Source organism: Anguilla anguilla, chromosome 9, assembly GCF_013347855.1.
Source record: "Anguilla anguilla isolate fAngAng1 chromosome 9, fAngAng1.pri, whole genome shotgun sequence".
NCBI lineage: Eukaryota > Metazoa > Chordata > Actinopteri > Anguilliformes > Anguillidae > Anguilla > Anguilla anguilla.
In genome coordinates, this window is record NC_049209.1 from 44,896,870 (window position 1) to 44,916,869 (window position 20,000).

General features: G+C 48.5%; 1 protein-coding gene across 1 annotated transcript in view; it reads left to right on the plus strand.

Moving 5' to 3' along the window:
- The first annotated feature begins 1,059 nt into the window (after positions 1 to 1,059).
- ppm1e (protein phosphatase, Mg2+/Mn2+ dependent, 1E) overlaps positions 1,060 to 20,000 on the plus strand; it is a 54,975-nt gene continuing 36,034 nt past the window's right edge. The window contains exon 1 of the mRNA XM_035434010.1: positions 1,060 to 1,352. Coding sequence (XP_035289901.1) covers positions 1,171 to 1,352 — 182 coding nt within the window. The 5' untranslated portion in view covers positions 1,060 to 1,170. The remainder of the gene's footprint in view (positions 1,353 to 20,000) is intronic.

The window sequence follows — 20,000 nt, forward strand, 5'->3', positions numbered from 1 at the left end:
TATTTCACATGCTTTTTCTAAATTTCAGTTTAGTAACTCCTCTCCTTAACTTGCCAGACAGGCTAGAAATATGCCTTCTTCAACATCAGCTTCTAAAGCAGCAGTTTGTGTCTTTATGCCTCTTTTTGTTGTGAATATGAAAAACATTGGAAATGTTATACAATGGATTATAGGCCATTTATATGATTTAGAAAATGCATGTACTTAATTTTTCTATTGATAAATAATGCTACTAGTTGTGCTAACAGAGCATGTAATATGCTTTTGGGGAATTGAAAAGGACTCATTCGACTAATTCATTTGTCTTTTCCAGTTCATTCCTGCTTAAACGCATCTGATTTATTTCTGTCAAACGCGAACTGAACAGAGCGGAACCAGTCACTCGGCAATAAAGTGGTTAATTCCCATCGAGGGAGAAATCTACTACAGCTGATATTTTTAGCCTGGAAGCTGATGTCCTATAAACACACTTAAAGAGTGAAATATCACCCCTTCGCGATGCACGAGTGCACCGCATTTGCAGATATATAGAGATGTGACGCAAGTTGTATTTTGCACGTTATACTTTCTCAAACAAATATGTCTATATTTATCAACTGTAACCCGAATACCAATTGTATTTAAAAAATAAAAAATATAAGGAAAGGTTGTTCGTTTATTTCTTTATCGTATTTGTTGTGCTGAACTGCGTTGTAGATATTCAACTTGACCGTCGATGTATTCTTCGTTTTTCAACGAATATGTTTCCCAAAAATTAGGGTATCTTGCATCGCAGATGTGACATAACGAAATGTCAATCTTTGCGGTTCTTAACGTCTCCTCTCCAGCCAACAACAAAAGAACATTTCGTCAGGCCTACGGTCGCGCACGCATCGCAGGTGTAGGCTCAGCCAATAGCTAACATTTACCGGCTAAGCGTGCGCGTTCCTGACCCTGGCAATGTTGCATGATCGCTACTGTGTACCTCGCTCGCATTCAGAACAGTCATCCGCCCTCCCCTTTTCTATCGTCATCAACAGCCATCATACCCGCCTCCTCCTGTGATTGTGCGAGCCCTTGGTCACGCGCGCGCGCCCCCACCTCGCAATTGGGGAGCTATCCAGCAAGCGTTTCAAAGTAGTCTCCTTACCCGGCTAGAGCTGTCTGTTGTCTCTCCAGGAATGAGAAGTGATGGCTGTCTCCGCCAGCGAGGAGAAAACCTTCCGAAGGTTCTTGGAGCTCTTCCTCCGAGAAGTGAGAGGACCACTCCAGGACGACGAACCTCTACCCATGCGCCCCTTGTCGGACCTGGTCTCGGAGGACGAAGTAGAAGGGGAATGCCTCGACCTGTGTCTCCAGCACCTGTGCAAATAGTTAAGTATCAACGTGATTTGTTCCTTGTTATTATTATTATTACAGTTTTAAAAGATGCCTTATTTTTGTGAATGGACTGTACATTCGGAAATGTTTTTATGCTAATTGCGAAAGAAACAGAAGTGAAGTATTCAAAAGAGGAACTTGCGGTGAGATGCAGAATATTCCGGTAGTTGAACTTCGCATACATTCCCCTAGCAAATGCATAGCCTAGTACAGCAGATACTTGCACTGTATGCGATCTGCGATTCTGTAGATGTTCTAAGTTGTCATCAGCCCCTATGCTGTCAGTTAGAAAGGTTATTGAAATGAGAAATTATGGGAGGCAGTTTATTCTCTAGATAGCTTTGCGGACGGACAGTTTTACCATGAAGACGTATCACCGAGCACCGTTCCGTGTATTTGCCGTTCACAGCTGTCACCGCTGTTTATCTTAAGACTTTATCCACAGGAAATGTGTGCAATAACATGAGATAAAACATTTATCTTGTGCACATTTCAACGCCACTGGACTAAAAATTCTATTCATCTCTGTATTTATGTGTGTGGAATGTACATGCAAAACGTGGTTTATTCTTCTTCTTATTATTATTATTGTTAGGCTGTGTTATTTTCCATATATGTATGTTATCTCACTCTTAAAAGCACAGATGGGGACGACCTTTATTGAGGGAAGGCGGAGGAATGAATGAGTGAAAGACAGCCAGTGAAGGACGTCTGTATAGTTTTGAAAATATTTCGTAATCGGTATTCTGTTCATGTAATTACTTGTTTTTAACTTATGAAATTTGGCGAGCTTATATCAGTATTAAAGAGATAACGGCATCAAAGTGAAAGGCTGATATGAACCGTTCAGTCATTTTGACAGCTTGCCGGTTCCGGGTAGCATACATTACATTTTAAAAGACAGTAACGACGATTGGACGTATCAAAGCGTAAAGTTGACATTCTAAAGCGATCTTGATGTTCTAATGTGCTATTTGCATGCTTTATGAAAATTCGTCATTGATTTTCTTTATTATAAGTTTGCTTAAGAATACTTGCGTGCTTATCTAAAGCCAAAAACATTTAGTGCCCATTTATCGCCGCAGGCATATCTCGGTGAATTAAATACCAGGCGCGCTCGCTGTGTGGGATGGGTGTACGTTTGACAACTCACGTCATTCGCGTGTTTCCACAAATAGTACCCTAGAAGCAACCGCCAAGACCTGGACCGCCTGGACTGGCTGAGAAAGGCAAGAAAAGGACAGGCACATATTACACCGCTGCAGCCGTCAGGAAACTGATGATCAACGTTTTTAACGTTTCGATAGACAGCCGTGCCGGAAATTTCTCGAACGCGCAAAGCCGCTCATTTTAAATCAAATAAAATGGTAAAAAATGAAACCTTAAATGGATGGTCACAGAGCGCCCCAATCAGTGCGTTGCTGAAGATCAAAGGAAATTATAACAGAAAGGCTGTAGTGTAACATAAAATGGATGGGCAAATGAGATCCCTTATGCAATGACGTCAGAGAAAAAAAACCCCACTTGTGTTATGATAGTAGCCCTGTACTGCTGTATCTTATTCAAAGTTACAGCAGCGATATACCAGACGTGCTGACAATGATGGATAAATATTGAACAGAATCAATAAAAATAAAATAAAGAGTTTATAAAAATAATTTGAGTAGGAATTTCTAAATAGAATTCATTCTATTCAATGCCATGTATTTTGAGGCTCTCCAGGTGAGCTGGTTGTGTGCATATACCATGTACTGCATGGTTCTGAAATCATATGCCCTTCAGGCAACAAAAGACAAGGTATTGGCCAAAGGAATGGACATTGGGGAATTCCATGCACAGCTCTTTCTTGCTGTGACTGAGTTTTACTATACACATTGGGGACGAAATGTTAAAATTAAATTGGGGTTGTGGCAGTATCACAAGACCAAATCTCTACTGCATGAAATAGATTATTCTCTCTTGTCCAAGTTTGCTGTTTGTGTGTTATTTAAATCTTTGCAACCCTGTGTGTGAGCATTGCATATGAATTCAACCACATAGAATACATATATGAATAATAGAAGGGCACTGGGATCTGTTCAGTGAGACTTTATAAATAACGTTGTCAAGTGGAAATGAAAGGTAATGAGGTTGAAAGAAAGACCTTTAAAATGGCAGATATCAACGCTGTTTCTGTAACATGTACTGTGGGATTGCTGGAATTTACCATTGATCTATGCATGGTGGAAGCACACTACGGAAGCCTGGATGGTACATTTGATTTCAGCCAGCTCTAGACATCACGTCCATTCATTATGGCCTTGCTTATCTCATCTGTCCCTTAATATATGGTTGTCATAAGGAATAAAAAAAACCTTCACAGAATGGATATTTCTTCTGTTTTCCCTGCAAACACCAAAATTATATTGCCCCCCACCCCCCTTCCTGTGATTGCTTGCCATTCTTGACGAAGTTCCAGCGCGAAACTCGCGAAACTGGCCGTTCGTCAGATGAAGAGCGGGGTCTAAATTTGGGTCCGTGAGTAAGACGGCGCGTTCTCGCGCTCGTCCCGTCCGCGGCGCTGCGCGGGCTCTCCTCCGTCCCTCCCCTCCCCTCCCCTCCGCTCCGCCGGTGATTCAGCGGAACGTGTGATTATTTTGTCTCTGGGATGGAGGTCTAATAATAGTCGTAGGGGAGAGAGGTGGGGAGTCCCATTGTTCTCCTCCTGTCTGCGTGTGGGCGGGCGCGTGGGAGCTGGGAGGAGCAGGGGTGGTAATGGTTTGGAAAGGGGGGGGTGGGGGGGTGGGGTGGGGGGCTGATGCATTTGGGGCGGTATTGGTGATGGTGATGGTGGCGTGAGTATGAGCTTCGTTTGGTCCCTGCTAGTCCCCTCCTGAGGGGATGGAGCGACAGATTTTTATGAAGTGCAGCTTGACAGCTTGATCAGAAGGGCCATGGAGACAAACCATTGCACTGTGTGTGTGTGTGTGTGTGTGTGTGTGTGTGTGTGCGTGCGCGCGCATGTGTTCTCGAGTATTTTTGTATCTGTGCTTCCTCGTTTATTCATATGAGTAACCAGGGACACAGCCCTTCCATCTCTGCAATTCTCACATTTGAGCAGACCTTGAGGAAATGTCAAAGCAAATGTTTCATCAGCTCATGCGAGCCTTTCTTTTCCTCACAAACGAACGTTAGAATCCTTCACTCTTGTAAATGATACACATTTACAAGAATGTCCACGACTCTTAATTTCCTGTTGCGATGAGAAAGCTACCCAGGTTAGGGTACGGGAGCCAGTGCACGCTCGAACAAACGGGCCTGTGGGCTTTTAGTACCCCTGACCGTTGGAGCCCCTGCAGATTCTGGTCAGTGGACCCCTGGAGGTGTGTGCTGGGACAGGTTCAACCTGTAGCGCTGTAGTAGTGGAAGAGCCACCTTCTTTCGGTGGAATGAACTTGTCAACGATGGAATGAACCCCGGGCTGTCGAGACATGGAAATAATAATTAAGCGCGGCGGGGAAATCCTCGGGTCTTACTTTTGGGCACGTCCCACGGGGGTGTTTCCCAGGAGGCAGCTCGCTGCACTCAGGAAGCTTGTGGGTTTGGAGAAGGCTGAGGTGAGTTGTGGAATTCGGCTGAATGTGCAGCCAGTCACTGCAAGCTAGTAACGGTCTCTCCCTGTAATTTTGACCGGACACCGTGGGGTAAGTTGCTGTAGTACAGATGGCGATACAACCAAATAACAATATTTGCATTTTTTAAAAATTTGAATCACCAGTGAACCAAAATATCTGGCTCATCAGAGAGTCGTTATCAGTGCATTTAAATGAAGAACTGCACGATGTCCTAAATTATTTCTGTTTTTTTTTTTGCTTTTTCTCCAGAATCGACCATCATGGTTAGGTTGTATTTAATGAAGAAAATAATGTGTCATGGCTCGATAGCCCTGCTAATATAAGCGTGTTGTCAGTCTTTGTCTCATGATTATGAAATCAGACGCAATCCCATTCCTTGTTGAAGGCAAAAATAACATTGATGACTGTGTCCCACTGTAAGCAGCTGTCTGTGTATACACATGTACCTATTAGTAGCAGACAAGGAATGTATACATACCTAATACCAGTATATATACAGGTGACGAAAGGAAGCTGCGTGCTCCCCTTTGAATTGAATTGATGCAGCGCTGCCATTTTTTTTCTGGAGCTAGCTGAACCCCATAGCTTCAGCAGCATTCAAACGAATGAAGTGGACCGTGTGTGTAGGTACTGTGTGTGTACAGCATACAAAGGCTTATTGAGATATATTCATTATTATGCCCATCTCCTGATGTTGTGTGTGATATTTTATAATTGGAGGTCGAGTTTGGAGACTTTGACTTTGAGACTTTGAGGGTAGGGGGCTGGTGTTGGTGTTATGTTTGTTGTGGGGGGGGGGGGGGGGTGTCTTGCGGCCAGTGAGGTCATCGAGTAAAGAAACGGCAAGGACGTTCTCAGTTAGGGATAATGATTCAGCTTTAATTTGTGTCGGTCACAGTAGCTCTCCGCTTCGAACGCTCCGGTTCCACCTCTTCCACTGAGTGATTAATGGCGCTGATCTTTACAGGAAACAGTGAAAAACGGGTTTTGCCCGATCATCATGTTCCATGGAAAAAAAACCCCATAATAAACATTTATTCAAGGAGAGGAGCTCTTAAATTAAATTACCCTGTTTATCTTTTTTGGGCAAAGCCAGAATCCTGCTAAGAGCCATTGGCATTGTGTCAGAGAGCTCAATTGTTCTTCAGCAGCACTGACAGCAGCTGCTCCCAAGACCTTGCAGCTCCCCCCCCCCCCCTTACCCCCCCCCCCCCCCCCATGCACTTTTCCTTGTGGAGAGGCCTAATCAGATTTGGATTTCGCTGCAGACAAACACGCGCGCACCCACAAAGACACACACGTGTACACATATGCGCACACACGCGTACGTGCGCACACACACACGCATGTAAATGTACGCGCACACACACAAACGCAGGTGCACACACATACACAAACACACAAATGCAGATGCACACACATGCATGCGCGTGCACACACATGCGTACATGTGCACGCATGCACTCACTCTCACACACACACACACACATAAACGTGCACACAAACACACACACGCACAAAAACACAGACACAGACACATACAGTACACACACACACACACACACATACACACAGACACACACACACACACAACCCAGAACCAGACAGAAAGAAGCCAGCCGGTCAGTGGCCAGCCTCATTTCCACCTCTGCCATAAATCAGATCCCGGGACAGGAGTTAGCCGGGGGGGGGGGGGGGGCGCGGAGGCCACCTCTGCCCACTGGAGGCCGATTCGGAGGGGCAGCGCGGCGTGGTTCGCACCTCTGCCAGGCAAAACAGCGGTAACAACCCTGACCTCGACATTCCGCCCCGACCACGTTCATCCCCACCCGAGAAAATATAACCCCCCCCCCCCAGCCACCCAGCCACCCAGCGCCTCACTTCATACGCTAACCTCCGTTTCAGGAACGTCAGAATCCCGTTCTGCTTTCCGTCTTCTGTTTCCAGACGCCTTCTGTTTCCGAAAGACGGAAAGGCGAAGAGAGTTTCCGTGCCGCACAGCCAGAGCTGCGTGTGGGTTTGGGACAGACGTCCCGTGCTGAGGGCGTCCGTTTAGAACGTTTGGCAATCTGAGCCTCGGAGGAGTTTTGACAGACGAGACGGGAACAACCCAAACACGCTGCCTCTACAGGCCACAGATCAATAAGGCCCGTGTGGGACAGTACGTTTGTCACAGCAGACTGCGCCTGACTGATATCTGCTGCTAACACTTATCCAAGCTGTACGCCAGTATCTGAATATCTAAACATAGGATGGCTTTTTTTATGGGCTATAGCGCTGTGTTTAGACTTTGGCATACAGTACGTATAAATTCAGGTCTGGAGTTTAGTTAAAACAAGAGGCAGCGTATGGTGTAATTGTGCGAGCGCTGAACTTTATACCCGAGAGTCGTGGGGTCTGGTGGCCTCTCATTGGCCCTCGAGCAAGACGCTGTTACTCATTGGCTGCGCTGGAGAGCTCGCAGTAAAAACCGGTTACACAACGCTCGAACGTAATATCGTTGAGTGCTTTAAACTGTCCTGGATAAGGGCATCATCTAAGCATATCAATTATGCAAAGCCGGGAGAACTATTTCCAGTGTGGCGAGCACAAGTGGACATCCGGTGAGGACGCTCACGCCAACGCACCGCGGCAGCGGCCTAGCTAGAGATGCTAAATATTAATTTCATACCTCAGCTGAAACGCAGCTTTGGCACACGACCCAGAAAAGGCAACAGCTGGCTCATATCTGCATATTTTAGAATTCCTTACAATTTTATTCGGAATAACGCCTGCATATATGTTTTCAAAATCTAAGATGTTAGGTGGTGGAGCACCAGCTGGAATCCAGCTAATGCACCTGGGCATAGTGTGGTGATGTGACCTTATGGTTCAACTGAATCCAAACTGTGCTATTGGCAGCTGTGTCTGACAGTCCTACAAGATGACGCACTACTGGCCAACTGCGTTGCCCAGGGAGACAGGGAGAGCTTCAGGTGGCAGGGTGACTTCTGCCCCATGATTCATCAAAGTCTTCCCTGGTCAACTGGATGCTTGCATCAGCAGCATAGTGCCAAGAGCATAGTACCAGCAGCATAGTACCAGCAGCACAGTACCAGCGGCATAGTACCAGTAGCATCAGCTGAGTGGAGTTGGTCTGCTGATTGCAGGACATGAATTTAGGCACTGGACAGACCGAGAGTTGAAGCTGCAACTGCACTTTCAAAATTGGGGTGAAAATTGGGGCTAGAACATTGCATTATTCCAACAAAAGGGTGGGACTACAGTTAATCGCAGACCTTCCTCTTCTCTAGCACCCTTGGATTCTGTTTTTGCTGGAATTCTGGGAATTTGAGTTCTGGAGATGTTTTGTGACGCGAAGCGCAGGTTGATGCGTGCGGTCCTCCGGGGTCGGGATCCGGAAACCCCGCCCTGGTCCCGCAGCGGCCAGCGCGACGCTGGAGTCGGGTTCCCCGCTATCCGCTGCCTTTTTTAAACACCTCGCCGGCGTGGCCCTCCCTTTACACAGCGAGCGGGAGGGAACACGACCCCCTCCTGTTTGTTTTCACTCCGTCTGAATGGAGAGTGAACTTCCGGCTGCGCTCCTCGCCGTCAATACGGTTCAATTTCGACCTTGGCTGTGCCCCAAACCAGGGAGGGAGGGAGAGAGAGGGAGGGAGACACAGAAAGGGCCATTTGCAAACCATTACTCACAAATGGCTGATGATATTCGTTGTTGTTCTTTGAGCGTCTTGAGTGTGACCTTTTCTCTTCCGAAAGCAGATATTAATGAGGACTCTGTCCGGGCCCCTTCGCTGAGTTCGCCTCTGAAGAGCTCAGGGGACATAAATGAGTGTCAAACCTTATGCTCTGTCTTTTAGTGAAGGATCTTAAGACACCATCCTCTCCCTCTCTCTCTCTCTCTCTGTATTTCTCTCTCTCTCTCTCTCTCTCTCTCTCTTTCTCTCTCGCTCTCTCTCTCACTTTCTCTCTCTCTCACTCTCTCTCTCACTCACTATCTCTCTCTCTCTCTCTCTGTCTCTCTCTCTCTCTCTCTCTCACTCACTATCTCTCTCTCTCTCTCTCTCTCTCTCTCTCTCTCGAGGAAAACAGGAGCACTCACATTGTATTCCCCTGTGAGTGTGCAGTCCTCCGTCTCAGTTTATCCTTTCCGTCACCTTGACCTAACACTGATGCGGTATTCTCTTCTATTCTTTTTTTGTACTGGGGGGTAATCTGCAACATTTAAACTTTTGCCAGTTACCTGTGTATTCCTCCCACACTTTCTTTTTGCTTAAGTCTTTTTTCAGTATGCTCAGTATGTTACTTCATATTGGTATTTTCTTGGCTGATCAGGTTAAAGGTGACGGGTTTGTAATAAATGCAATTGAACAGGTTTAATCTGTTTAATGGGATTGGTCTGGAAAGGCGGTTTCAGCAAGCTGAGCTTCTGAAACCAGAGGCCTCTTTTTCTGCTGTATGTGTCTGATTTCTTGACAAATCTAATGTGTGTCAAATTCGATGATTGCGGTCGGAACAAATTGGACGTGAAGCTGACGTGTCCAAGTCTGATTTGAATTGCACCCATCAGTAGTCTGGGTTTTAGTTGCTACCAGATCTGAATTTAAATGCCTCTGCCTGCACAAAAATCTGATTTGCCACACATCAAAAATCTTGCAGAAACAGACCACGTCATATGTCAGATATACAAGATTTATACAAGTGTATTTATTTCTTGTGTCATACATCAGAAGATGCATGGGCTTACAAGACACAATCAATCCGTTTGCTGAGGAGAATAAAAACAAGCATAGGGAACACAAATCATCTGAGCATATACATAAGACCGAAATTTCAGTTTGGAAATCATATCTGTAATGTATTCCTGCATAATTGAGAGCCATTTCTCACTAATGCAGCTTCATGGAAAGCTTTGTTAGTGAACAGATATTGACTCTTACATTCATCAGTCGTATAAAATAGATCTTGATACTTTGCCGGTATTTTATGAAAGAAGTCCGCTGTGCCAGTTGTAATAGATATGAGTACAAAGAGGGCTGTTGTGTCTGAAATGCAGGTGCATGCATCCTCAGAGTGCATGCATCGCTGCAAATGTGAACCTTGGCTGCCAGTCGCATGATGAAATGCATCACTGGCTGCGGTGTCACAGTGGGCGGGGTGTCGCCTGGCTGCATTGCTCAATAGTGACACCTCTGGTCAAACGAGTGCCTGCACCACCTGTGGAAGTAGCAGCTGAAGGAAACACAGAGCCCTGTCCGAAACAGCTTACTTGCCTACTATTGAGTATACAGGTTGCATACAACTTGTATACTCAATATACACAACAATCAACACAAACTTGCCGTCCTCGATGAAAATTAGACTCGAACAACAGTAAAGATGGACGCCGCAGACGCTGTTTTGACTGAGGAGCGAAAATGTGCGCTTTCGTTTGCACAGCACCTTACCTAATTTTTACATCTGCATGGGGAGAGCCTGCTTCTGTGACATTCGGTGCGTGGGCGCTTTCCGTTAACAAAACCTCTGCCAACGAAAACAGACTTTAAAAGTTTGCAAGAAAGCCTTAAAACATCTTAGCACGTGATCGGTCTTTAAGCAACGATCTCGGTGACATTGTAAACAGCCCGAAAGTGCTGCGCGATGTTTTTTTTTCTGTTTTCCGAACGCGCCAGGCGATTATTATAAAACAAAGGCCGTCTCCAAGGAGCCTCCGAGGTTGTCTTTCATCCCGTATTTCATTTGCGGGAAAGAGGTCTGTCACCTCCCTCTCACAGAGCTCTCCGGCTAATTGAATGGAAATATGATTGATCCGCCCCGTCCTGCCGGTCGCTGAGTAATTGCGAGCCGTGAGTGGGCTCCACGCCGGCTCCCTTTCATGCGTCCCGGGCAGGTCGAACCCCTGGGCCCGTCCCTCAGGCTTCTGCGCTTCGATTACAAAGTCAAAGGCCCGCGCGTTTTAAAGGACGGGACGCGCGTCTTAAAGCAGCCGAACCTCTCAGCAGTTTTGCATGTACGTGTGATTTAGAGCAATCACTGCTGATGTGTTCCGGCAATAAATGAAGAAGTCTGCGCTCTGTTCTGCGTGTGTGTGTGTGTGTGTGTGTGTGTGCGTGTGTGTGCGTCTCTTTGTGTGCGTTTCAATTTTCGTTGATGGGCGAAGTGGATTCATTTATCTCCTTCAAGAAAAAAGGTGGATCTTTTTATGGAAAATTTATCAGAATATCCTGTGTCCCTCATGTAAAATCTTTAAAAGATGTGACCTCCTTTTTTGCGTAGAATTGGTTTCAATGGAATGAAAACAATGGCAACGCTCTCAAAGGACAAAGAAAGTATTTTGTCAAAGTCAGTGGAGGTACTCCGTAGACGTTTAATTTCACCATCTGCAGCTGCTGTGCGTTGTCTGGATGTCACTGACAGACAGATTGTCTAAAACGACCAAATGACTACAGGAAGGATTTCTTTCGCTTACGCATTCCTGTCTACAGCAGCTACTCAAACTGAAGGCAAAACTAATATCCTTTGAAGGGAAGAAAAGTGGGATTTGACCTTGCCCATCGCGCAAAGTAAACACGCCTCAGATATCTTCAGGAGCTCATCTGTCATAACACTGATATGATTTGTAGTTGGTGGTTCGGTCTTGGGCAGCCCCCTCTCAAGCCATTTATGAATCCACCCCCCCCCCCCCCCGCCTCCTCATGCGGTTACGGGTTCGACCCTGTCCCATTGCCCTTTCTGTGCTGTAATCCCTTCTCTGAATCTTGCCCTCTCTGCTCCTGTCTGAATAAAGTGAAGACTTTGAAAGGAGGGCGCGCTGTGCAGACAGCTCAAACCTCTAGTGGAAATGATCAGTTCACGGTAAATTTATGCCAAGGCCTGAGTATCAAACGTGCTCCGTGTGAGAGGGGAGCCAGAGTTTTTAAGCATGCGTGGCGGTGTGCTCCCATTGGTCCCTTCTGTTGCTCACCTCTGACCCCCTGTGAAAATCACCCAGGCTTCCGTTCCACTGTCTTGGCACACTAACTGCAGCTGTGGCTGGAGAAAGCAGCACCGACCATGTTGGGGAGGGCCAGCAGTCCCGCAGTTAGCGTGTCCCGGATTGGCAGCTGCTCATACCCCCCACCCCCCCCCCCCCCACAGATGTGGCCAGGGGAGCGTCCAGGATCACCCTCCCCTCCCCTGCGGGGGGATTCTCGGTCGGGCTATCCCGGGCTGGGAAATTACTTCCAGGCGTAATCCCTTAATCGCCAGCGCAGCGCGGGGATTAGCGGAGTGGGCAGCCCCAGCCGGCGCTCCGTCCCGAACGCGGAGCCGGAGTCAGCCCGGCTCGCCGGCCGCGTAAGCCCTCCTCCTGGGACCCGGCCAGCGGCGGAGCGCGGCGGCGCTCCCCCCCCCGCCGGCTGCTGGTCCGGTGCCCGCGTGCTCCCGTGGCCCTCAGATCCATACCACTGCCTCCCTGCTTAACCCTTTAGAGTGTGAGATCACTAACAAGTGCTTAGAATGTTCCTAGCTGAACATTCTGATGATGATGTCACAATCGCTGCTGGTAATCGAAAGCAATGGAGTTCTAGAACGCTCCGAATAAACATTCCAAAAAACCTGCAGTTTGCATGCCTGTTAAGCTGCTGTTCACCCAATGCCATTCAATGCCAGGACTGGATGAAGAAGTAATACAGCAGCTTCAGTGTTAGTAATGATGATCATTTTTGGAGTTGAGACAGGAATGCCATAAATTTGTGCTCTACTCATAGGCGAGATGCCGTGTTAATGCTATGTGCTGTGAGTAATGTTTCTCTGGGTAATTCAGCCAGCCAGAGGACGTTATCCTTATCACTCAATTGAAGACTCACCTTGATCACATCAGGAAGAAGTCCTGTAGGACCTTAGTGAGCCCTGCGGTGATTCTACTGGTCCCAAAGTGCTTTGGCGGGAAGGAATGAACACCACGTCCCCCCTCCCCAGAATTATATCTGACAGTGTCAGATTTTGCAGGGTGCAAGCTTAATTTAGACCATACAGAGAGCCCTAGGAAAGCAAGTCCATCATCATCCTGTTTATGCTTGTGGGGAGAATTACTGCATTTTAGTGGCTTCAGGCTACGTGCTAATGCACAGGCTCCTGCTTTCCTGTCTACCTGGAGGCAGAGGCTCCTCTGGAACAGCCTTGAGGAGAAAATTCACTTCTGATGCCGGGAGGGTTAGGGAGGCTTTTCACCCAAGACCTGCTGTTTTGGAAATAGATTAAAAAAAGAGATTGATTTGTATCTCTCATTCTTTCTTAAAAAAGACTTGAAAGCGGGAGCGAGCGGCCATGTTGCCAAGCTCCCATGAAGCTCTCTGCTGTTCCTGAATTAGGACAGCCGCCTCTCCCTCCCCGCAGCCCCAGTTCCGACGGCCCGAATGAAGGTGAGGGACTGCGAGCCGTGTTGGGGCAGGCGGCCATTTGCATACCAGAGCAGGTCGTCCGTTTTTTTTGCTTTTTGGTCGGTCCACCTTGAACGCCTTTGCTCGGTCCTTTTTTCCAGGACCTCCAGGCTACGCTGTGAAGCCGGACTCCCCATCGAAGGGGCTGGCTCTGCCCGTGACTGCGGAGGGCCTGCCTGTTTAGCCTTACCGGGAGGCGCAGTTTTAATGGGGGACGTTGCAGGTACTCCCTGCTAGGCTAACCCACTTCAAAAGCGCTCTGTATCTAGGTCGAACTTGCGCAAGCTCAAGGTCTCCTCAAAAACTTTCCCTTTCTAGCCAAAGCCCCCCTAGCTCATTCACTCCCATTTATATGGGAAGCCTGACTAGCGGGCAGACACACCGAGCGCTAGCCTTATTTCAGGAATTATTTCGTCCGCCATTTGCTTCCCATTTGCATGTGGTTTAAAGGTGACTTCCCTCCGTGCTCCTGTAGATGTGGAGAAACACACAGCCACTGGTTTGAGGACTCTCGATTTAGGTAAGGTTTCATATTAGGTTGCATTATCATATTTGAGTATTCAGTGTTTAAAAAAAAAAGCCTTGTTCAAACACTTCATCTAGTAAGTTACGGGTGTTTTGAGAACAACGTGTCACTATGAAGAGGGGAAAAAAAACCCTGCTAAACATTGCATTTAATCCAAGCCAGTGTTTCTCTCAACCCAGCCACTCTGTAAGTGCCGGTTATTTAAATGCTGTTCTGACCTTAACACTAACAGCGGCCCTAACACTAACAGCGGCCCTAACACTGACCCTAACACTAACAGCGACCCTAACACTAACAGTGACCCTAATGCTAACACTGACCCTAACACTAACAGCGACCCTAACACTAACAGTGACCCTAATGCTAACACTGACCCTAACACTAACAGCGAGCATTCCCATCGCTACCTCTTGCTTGTTGACGAAGTCGAGATATACTGCACTCACCTTTTATACTGAGTCACATCATCACTTGTAATTCTGAAAAGTTGGTGCATTTTAAGTTCTAGGCAATTAGCAATTTTTTAAAAAGATCGTCTCTCTGTTTGCCATGAGAGGTTAGGTCTACATCGAAGTCTTCTTTTGTTAGTTGTAGTAAGCGGTCATTTGGGTGGAATAGTGGTCTTGTTTTTTGTTACCTCAGTGGTGTTTTTACTAAACAATCCAAAGTAAGATCGTGTAGGGTTTATTGTACCCCACACTTTTCTGTATTTTGGGGGTTGCTGGGCAGCCAACTGGTTGAGCCAAATCACAGGGGGTTGCAGAAAGAAAAAAAATCCCCCAAACAGCGAAATACAGAAATACAGTTTAACCTGTGGAAGGGAGTGTTGAAGGAACACCATGGTAATTTGGTTACTGCATTTACTCTCGGTTTTGCCCGGCTGTTGCTTTGCTTTTTAATGACTGGTTGTGTGGAGTGCAGGCTGTGTGGAAGGGTGTGGCCACACGCCTGTGCTTAGATGGAGGAGCTGAACTGAACAGCCGGGTTTTCTCCTCACTGGGGTGGAGCATGCGGTGGAACCTTTCTAGGGCGAACGCCTTCTACTGTGACATCACGCATTCCGCAGGGTCGCCCTCTGCGTGTAACGGTTCCATCGGAGGGAATGCCAGGGCTCTCTGGCGACGCGTGAACCAGCATGAACGTTCCTTGGTCACGTGACCGAGAGAGAGAGAGAGAGACACATGCCTGTAATTATGCATGTGAGTCATGTGATCGTTTGTTGACGCCAGTGATAATGAACCGCCAGCAGAACTAATTTAGTGTGTGAGCAGACTGGTAACGTCAAGTGTTGGGCTTAAGTGAGATTAACTGTGCTTAGCGCATTTGGCGTCGCCTTGCATTATTCTGACGTTTAAAATAGCTGGATAAATTGTGGGATTTTATGTTCCCGTTCACTGCAGATATCTCTTCAGAATTTCTTTCGTTTACTGGAATTCAAACGAAGTCAAACCACATCTGAAAATAATTTTAACGTTTGCTCACAGAATGTGTAATTAAGGAATAACGGATCCTATAAAATAGCATGTCATGAATGTAATGAATGCTTTGAGCTGGCAGCTTGCTTTTTGAAAAAGAGGACACCCTGTTCTGGATCACCATCAGTCTGCAGCCATGGAGTGGAGCAAACCTGTGTTTATATAGCTTCGCCAAATGTCTCACATATGAACAACAGTTTTAAATCAGCTTTTCACCACAGATTCATTTACCCTGGAAGCCATGTTGTTTTTGGGCTGAGTTGGCAGGTCCTCTTTACTTTGGGCACTCAGTGCACTGGTGTAATGAGCTCATAGCCGAAAACAGCACCTTCGACGCTGAGTGCAGGAATGACCTCATGGCTGGAGCAGTATCGTGGAGGTGCCGACTGCTTCTACCACAGCTCACCCTCTGTCATCAGGCACTATGCTACCAACACATATATAAATGGAAGCTGTTGGAACTGTATTGGATTGGCAGTGTGGTGTTGGGTTTAGGTAACTGGACTAGCCAAAAGGTTGCAGATCTGAACTCCATGTGGGTCACTCTTTCTCTTGAAGAAGACACTCAACCATCCATCCATCCATCCATCATCTATACTTATCCTGGGCAGGGTCACGGGGGGTTCTGGAGCCTATCCCAGCATGCGTTGTGCGAGAGGAATACACCATGGACAGACCGCCAGTCTATAGACACTCAACCAGAGTTTACTGAATGAAATATCCACCCCTGTAAAATGTCACTTACAAAATGTCATCTCTGTAGTCACTGGATAAGCCCATCTACTAACTAAATACCTAAAGCAGGTTGCAGATACGTTTTTCTACAGTGTTTTATTTCCAAAACACATTTTTTTTTTTTTTTTTTGCAGTGGTACCACATGGGAAATGTAGTGTAGAATCCTTTTCTTACCAAAATGAGGAAGTGACCCCCTCCCCCCCATATTTCCCTTCCCATATGACGATAGGGTGATGCTCCTTTGCTCCTGGTCAGCCACGGGAGGCGGTTTGTCGAGTAGTCAAATGTCGAGCTGCGTGCCGCGCCGTCCGAGGTTAAATAATGCAAAGCGGCTGCTCTGCCTGGCGGCCCGAAATCCCTCGGCCCCCGTCCCGCGCTCCCCCAGCCTTGGCGGGATGCAAATCGAGGTCCTGCTGAATGAGACGCGAGAGAGGAGAAGAGAGGAGCGCTTGTGGCGGACGTTTTAATGTGTTCATGCAGTCTCGAACCTAATTCAGTAAAAAAAAAAAAAAAAAAAGCCCGTCTTCCGGGCCCGGGGACGGTGGGAACGTAACCACGGAAACGAGCGATGTTTTGTGGCGTCACGCCAGGTGACATGCAAATGAATGCCAATGCGCTTGTACGGAAAAAAGGTATGCCTGATATATGGGAATGCAAGCCTCCGGTGTTATTGGGAGTAAATTATGCAAGCCTGTCCATTAATGACAAATGGTATTATGGTGAGGAATAAATATGTGCAGTGAAATGTTTGCTTTCAGTTTTAGATTAAAGTTTATCAAAGTTTTGCCGAAGTTAATGCTTCTTGGAATGTGTGAGCGCAACATTTTGGGTGGCTTCCCTGGAGCCAGCTGGTGCAACTGCTGGTGCAGCTGTGGTTTCGTCGTCCAAAATAGCCACTGGACGGGTAACATTAGCGAATATGAGCTATAAAGGAGGGCACAGTGCATTTGTGTGGGTAAATGCATCAGAACACCACGACTAGGAGGCTGCCAGCGCCAGTGCACTGCCAGAAGGCTTCCCAGTGCAAGAGGCCAGTCCATTACATGAGGAGAAAGGACCAAGGCTTGCCTTATTCCATAGCCATGCAGGGCAGGCTGCTGTTGCTGTTCACCTCGGCTGTGGAGCAGACAGGCCCGGCTCCCTGGAGGTGTAGCGTTACTCCAAACCGGCCCTGTGGAGAAAGTGTGCATTATTGAATCGGGCCGCGACCGCCTACATATTTAATACACGCGTGGCGCTATTAACTTACTGCGTTCACTGTCCTCCTGTCAGGGGGCGGAGCTTTTGTCCCGTCGCCGCGCCGATCTCCGGTTTTGTGCCTTCTCAGCTGAGTGGGCTCTCGTTTTGATTGGCCCAATTGTTCTGAACCACCCCCCCCCCCCCCTTTCCGCCATTCATTGCTTCATTGCACTGTGGATTCATTTCAAACGGAAACAGAGCGGTGTGCAGATTACCGCCATTAAAAAAATAGTGCAGCCCCTGGCGGCCCCGACGCGGCGCGGGCTTGCAGCGGGATCCCGCCGCTCCGTGAGTCACCCGGGGCCCCGCGCTCCGAGGATTATCCCGCGAAACGGCCCGCTGTGCTAAAACGCGGCGTTCGCCTTTGATCTTCGGCTTCCTTCCGCCAACTGGCGGGTGACCGGACGCAGCTCCGCTGGCCGCTGCCGCTAATGACCAGGAAGTGCCGTGGCAGTGACTCCGCCCCCCCGGGCCACTTGTTGACACCGTACAGTGTTATCAGCCATTTAGGTGGCCATCTGTGCCATGCATCAGAACGGTGAACTGGGCACAGCTGGATGTCCTCGTGTAAACCCCGAGAAAGGTTTGTGTGGCTGTTATTAAGCCCTTCCGTGCACAGCGTAGCGGAACCGATGTTGTTCTCCTCACCATTTTGTAAGATTCTCTGCACAAAACTGACTCACATCTTTCACCAAGTTTCAGAAGAAGTGACGCATTTGGGTTCTTGAGACACCTGAAGCTTTTTTTTTCTTCCTTTATTTGAAGAGCAACCGCACATTTTGCCCTATGAGAATTTATCACGAGCTCTGAACGCAGTGTCCATATCGTTTTCAATAAGTAGTTTTTTAACGCTTCACATTCACATCCAGGACCCCTGTGGTGTTACGGTTGTCTTACCCGTGCCTGTGTGAAAACCCCTTTTTTTTCTTTGTTCAGTCTGTGGTTCGGTGTGCGAGCGCCAGCTGAGGGCTGAGTCACCTTGGTGACGGGCTGAGCCGCGCGAGAGCCCCGCCATCATCATCATCATCATCATCATCATCATCATCATCATCATCACCATCCGCCGCGGCTCGGCTCGGGTTCGGCGCGCGCTCCTCCGCACACGCCGTGACTCATCGGCGAATAATTGGAGCTTCTGCCCCTCGCACTGAGTCACGCTGTCACTCGCTGAGCGCCTCTACCGGAGCCAGGGCCTGCTCCCCAATCTACACCCCCCCCCTCCCTGTGTCGCAGCCTCTGGCTGCTTCCTAACCGCCAGATCACATACACCCCTACCCCCCCCCCCGCCCCGCCCCGCCCCGCACGTTATTTCAGCTATTCTGTGGATGAAATTACATTTTTTTAAAATGGATCCAGGGTCTGTGTCTGTGTTTGAGACCCCCCCCCCCCGGCCCCACCTCTGGCCGCTTCCTAACCCCCAGGTCAAATCCACCCCCCCCCCCCCGCACGTAAATTTCAGCTATTCTGTGGACAAACTAAAAAAAAAATGGATCTAGAGTCTGTGTTTGTGTTCGGGGCAGAGTCCCTCTCGCCTGGCATCCGTCACCAGGCTGCCCGCGCTAATTCGCGTGTCCCGGCTGCCGCGGGTCAAGCCTTTTCGGTTGCGCCGGGTCAGGGGCAAAATAACGGAAAGATTAACGGCCCCGGCGACCGTTGCCGACGCCGAAAAGCGCCCGGAGCGCCCCGTAGGCTATCACTGAACGCGGTGTTAAATCTGCCAGCTGGTGCGTTGCGTAACGCTGGCTCCCGGCTCTGCAGTGATGCACACTTCTTGCTCAATTGCCTCTGAGTGAAGTGCATGAGCGTCCCATGTTACTGAGGGGCGGAGGGGTGGAGGGGTGGAGGGGTGGAGGGGTGGAAGGGGGATGGAAGGGGATCAAACCAGCTGAACGTTTCTGACAACATGTTCGCTCTTATGCAAGCCTCAGCCTGGTCTCTCCATTATTTACATCATTCCTTTTCCTGTCATTCCTCAGATACAGATTTTTCTTCCCCTGCTTCTTCACCACCTTTTTTTTTTTCTTGCCCTAATTTGGAAACATCCACACAAGCTGCGCGGCCACGGCGAACAGGCTCTCCTGCGAGTCGCTCGCCGGTGCACCGGTGGCCATTTTCTCCTCCGTGTGCCGCGCGCAGTACTACAGGAGAGCTGGCACAAGTCAGAGATGGGGCGTGTCTGTGACCCATACCAGGACTTGCTTGTACAAAGGTGTGATTTGTGGAGTTTAATGCTCTTTATCTTAAAGAGAGACTAAAGAACCCAACGAGGGATCCGGCGAGATTAGCAGTAGCGAGCGCCTTCCCTGTAAAATGGACCGCGCACCGCTCCGTTCTCTCCAGCTATTCCAGTCTGTCGGGTCCATCTGTGCCGCTTTCTGTAAAACCACACCGTCTCTTTAAGTGGGAGATGTCTGCTGCGGGGTCTCTTTCCGCCAACAGGAGCAGGACCCAGGGGTCTGGGGAGCCGGCGGGAAGGAGCACAGGATGTGGGCACAGGCCGCGCGTCATGCCCCCGCCCCCCCTTGCCCCCCGTCGACCGCCGCCCACGCCTCCGCCGCGGTGGGGCGGAGCTCAGACCGGGAGCCGCACGGCGCCGCGGCTGTTCGTCCCGTTTCGTCCAATGGGAGTTCA